Source organism: Penaeus japonicus, unplaced genomic scaffold, assembly GCF_977035675.1.
Source record: "Penaeus japonicus unplaced genomic scaffold, GWHDUDI00000001_assembly GWHDUDI00000007, whole genome shotgun sequence".
Taxonomy (NCBI): Eukaryota; Metazoa; Arthropoda; class Malacostraca; order Decapoda; family Penaeidae; genus Penaeus; species Penaeus japonicus.
The window spans coordinates 9,965,848-9,969,865 of record NW_028234409.1 but is presented as its reverse complement, the minus strand read 5'-3'; the positions used below and the strand labels follow the sequence as shown (position 1 = coordinate 9,969,865).

Here is a 4,018-nt window from a genome sequence, read left to right as displayed (position 1 = left end):
TGCAGCCATTATATATCTTTTCTATTAACTACCAAGAAAATAATGCGCCAATTCCGGTTTGTGATAAAGGAAACAATGTTATAAATCTTTTCTTTTGCCAAAGGAATAATGCCGAAAATTCTGAATTCTTTAATCCTGAGGTAAAATTAACTTCATACATGCAAAATGCATTGAAAGTTGAGCATTTCAACGTCTTTACTTTAACTTCACAAAATTGCAGAGGAATAGGTTGGATGTGATGGTGATCCATTCCGGTACTAGAAAGGGTAACGATACCAAAATGTTTAAGACCCACAGGTGTATATAATTTTCACAATTAAAATAATGAAAACATTGTTAATCTTTCACAAAAGTATCTGATGATTTAGCTTGTACATGGCTTAGGGTAAAACCATGTCAATTACATTTCACAAAAGATAAAACCATGTAACAAAGTTTTTACTTCATTTCGTCATTGGTCAGTAAGTGTTATTTCCTAATACCCTCTGCCTAGAAAGCAAAGGATATGATTATTATTATTCTCTTCAAATTTGACGTCGTTAAACCAAATTACAGAGGCGTAGCTAAGAAGAGAAATCTATATTACACCAACCAAAAAGACCTCAAGACTTGATCAAAGTCCTTGGTCGTACAAAGTCGACATCGAGACTCAAGCAGTGGAATTTCTTTGATTTGCAACATGCACACTTTTATCTGTCTTTTTCTTTATCATGCTTCCTCACCTGTCAAGATAAGTTTTGCTTCTGACACAATGAGATTGGTAAATTTCAAGAGTACTGTCATCCTAGTCACAAAAGCAAAGTTTGAGGGAAACTTTAGTCATTTTTTCATACCTTCTAGATTTTAGCAAATGGGAAATAACAGTTGCAACTATATTGTCACAATTTTCTCGCTATTCAAGGCTACATTGTCTTAATTTTCTTGCTATTTAAGGCAACTGCACATGGTACACATGAAGAACAGACAGAAGAAAGACTGGGATAATTTTATTAGTCTAAAAAATACAATATGTTCAGTGGGGTAGGTTTTGGACGAGAAAAAAAAAAAAAAATTGTCATCGTTATCGTTATTGATAAGCATCTTTTTATGTACATTATTCATATATTAGCTAAATCTGTTACCTTAGTCTAAATTGCATTGTATTGGCAATAAACAAGAACCAGGAAGTGGAATCCCTGAAAGCCGGGGGAGAGTGTCGGCAGATGCGCTTGAAAGTGCGACTCAGAATATTGACAAAAAAATAAAAATAAAAATATATAAGAACATTTAAAAATCAAAATTGTCTAAAATAACCTGGTGTGAACAGTTTGACTAAAAACAGTTGAATATTTTTCTTCTTTCCACATTTTTCAATATTTTTTCTTACATAGTTAAAAGAATATATAAAGAATATATAAAGAAACAGAATGAGAAATCAGTTTGATGCAGCGCTTGACTCTTTTCAAATTCAATTTATATGAAGTGATATTAACGACCAAAATGTTACATTTCCAGAGGAAAATTAACCTAATTTTAGTAATTTCATTATTTTGTTTTTTAGATTAGAATTTTTCCCCTCTATTTAGGAAATTTTTACTCAATACTCCCTAAAAACTGAGACTCAAGGTACCACAACCCAACGATTATATAAGATTATTCTCTGGAAGGCAATCAGTAATGGCATATATTCTAAAAACATTTCCCCGTATATCACCTCAACTCAACAAGAGATCTGATTTCAATAATATCTTTACAACCAATAGTTATTTTGTACTCCCAATAACATTCCTTTTGACACTCTTATCAACACTGGTATACACTGTCACATATCTGGCCAATCATCATATAAGAAATAACTGGTAGGCGTGTTTCTGGTGTGTCCTAATACCAAAATCAAAAAATCATATATGTATATATGATAATAATAAGGAATTAAAACAATAGTGATAATTATAAAAACAAACAAAATATATAGCATTCTAAAAGCCTACTGTGATATCATCACAGAAACTGCACCAGGCTTATTCATGCCTATTCACTGGGATAACATTTTCCAACGATTGTAACTCATTATTTATCTTGAATTGAGTATCTAATTCCGAACACCATTCTTTACTTTAAAAAATAAAAGAATAAAAAAATAAATGAGTAAATGAGACTGTTCCATGCCATGATTCTGCTCCATCAACTTTTTTCGTTCTTTCCTTTACCATTTGTATTTGAACATGTGAAGGCAACTTTAAGTCAAGTATCAATCACCATAATATTGCAGCCTCCCTTACATGCCCAAGGGCCTCTCTGCAACAATGCCACCATGCTCACAAAGCTCCTTTGCAATGGCTTCGAGGTCGGCAAAGTTCTTGTGGGAGATGTTGGACTTGACAGCTGTAAGGTTGAGCTGGATCCTGTCTGATGCCTGGTCAAAGAAAATTATTCATGTTAATATTGACATTTCAATGTTAATTCAAAGTATTACAAATCAGTCACTTATGAAAAAAAAACCTTAATAGCAATTTTCACTTGCATCCAAGTTCGGCCTTAGTCTCAACAAATAAACAAGAAATTAAAAACAAAAAATACTCTAATAAAACAGAGTTTATTTTTTTTCCCTTCTAGTAAACAATCAATCCCCTCACTAACTGATTATCGTAACTGACAACTAGCTGCTAAATGAGCAGCTAACACTAATGCACTATCTAACTAACCAACCAACCAATCAACCCAACAAAATAAAATCATTATGCACTCACTTCATTAACCCAGACACGTGCAAGCTTTTCCTCATGTGCGGCAGAAGGGAAGTTCTCGTTGAGTGATCGTGAGGCCCTCGACAGGACCACCATGGAAGCATACATGTCAATGGCTGAGTTGGCTAGTCGGTTGAGGAGGAACTGGCGGTGGACGATGTCCTTTCCGTGCTTCATGAGCAGGCCCTCGCAGGTGTAGCCAAAGGCCTCCACAGCCTATAGGGGTCAAAGACAAAGAATGTTTGTTAGAATGTTTGTTAAAATGTCTTAAAAATGTTCTCATCATTTGTTGAAGAGAGGATAAAAAAGGAAAAAGATATTATGAGAATGTATAAATACGATAAATGATACTAATGGAAGTAAACTGTCAAAAATAGAAGGGGAGGAAAAAAAAAAAAAAAAAAAAAAAATATATATATATATATATATATATATATATATATATATATATATATATATATTATATTTATATATATATATATATATATTATATATATATATATATATATATATATATATATAAAATTCCATTTCCAATTTCCCACATTCGCTTTCAGTCACAACAACTTCAAAAGATGAAAGACAACACTTGAAAGCAGTGGCCACATAGAAACTTACCCTACTCAGAAGTCCTGCAGAATCAGAGAGGTTAGGATGAACACCCTCAATCTGGCCTCCGTTGCTGAAGCCAATGGCGCGCTTTGCCCTCTTGGTGCCCTCACCAAAGATGAGGCCCATGTTGGCTGAAGGGTTCTTCAGGGCCTTCTGCAGCTCCTTCAGGTGGCTACCTGCATACTGGAGACCTGGGAACAAAGGTGAGAAATTTGTTCTGAAATATTTTACTGTGCAGCAAGAAGAAAATTATAGACATTTCTGAGTCAGACTCAAAATTAGCATGTAAAATATTTTTTCAACATAAATTAACCCCAAAACAGCATACAAAATAGTTTTCTTATTTTCAAAACCATGGAATGAATGAGAGCTTCTGAACAGATCTCATTAAAAATACTACTAATACTAATAATGACAATAACAATGAAAAATGTACAGAAGCACTCTAACCTATACTAAATAGGCATTCAAGATACAAATCCCTTTTTCTATAAAAATTTATACATATCCTTTATTCACACAAACCTAGCACCATCCCCCATCCTATCACGCACCAGTCAATGCCACGAAGAGTCGCAGGATGTCGTTGGTGCCCTCAAAGATTCTAAAGATGCGGAGGTCCCTCATGACTCTCTCGAGGCCAGACTCCTTCATGAATCCCATGCCACCCATAACTTGGA

General features: G+C 34.0%; 1 protein-coding gene across 1 annotated transcript in view; it reads right to left on the bottom strand.

Moving 5' to 3' along the window:
* Positions 1–970: 970 nt before the first annotated feature.
* The window catches only part of Acadvl (Acyl-CoA dehydrogenase very long chain), a 15,102-nt gene continuing 12,054 nt past the window's right edge, over positions 971–4,018 (bottom strand). The window contains exons 9-12 of the mRNA XM_043026340.2: positions 3,893–4,018; positions 3,345–3,529; positions 2,730–2,942; positions 971–2,395 (exon numbers count right to left, since the gene is read on the bottom strand). The exon at positions 3,893–4,018 is cut by the window's right edge and continues 43 nt beyond it. Coding sequence (XP_042882274.2) covers positions 2,258–2,395; positions 2,730–2,942; positions 3,345–3,529; positions 3,893–4,018 — 662 coding nt within the window. The 3' untranslated portion in view covers positions 971–2,257. The remainder of the gene's footprint in view (positions 2,396–2,729; positions 2,943–3,344; positions 3,530–3,892) is intronic.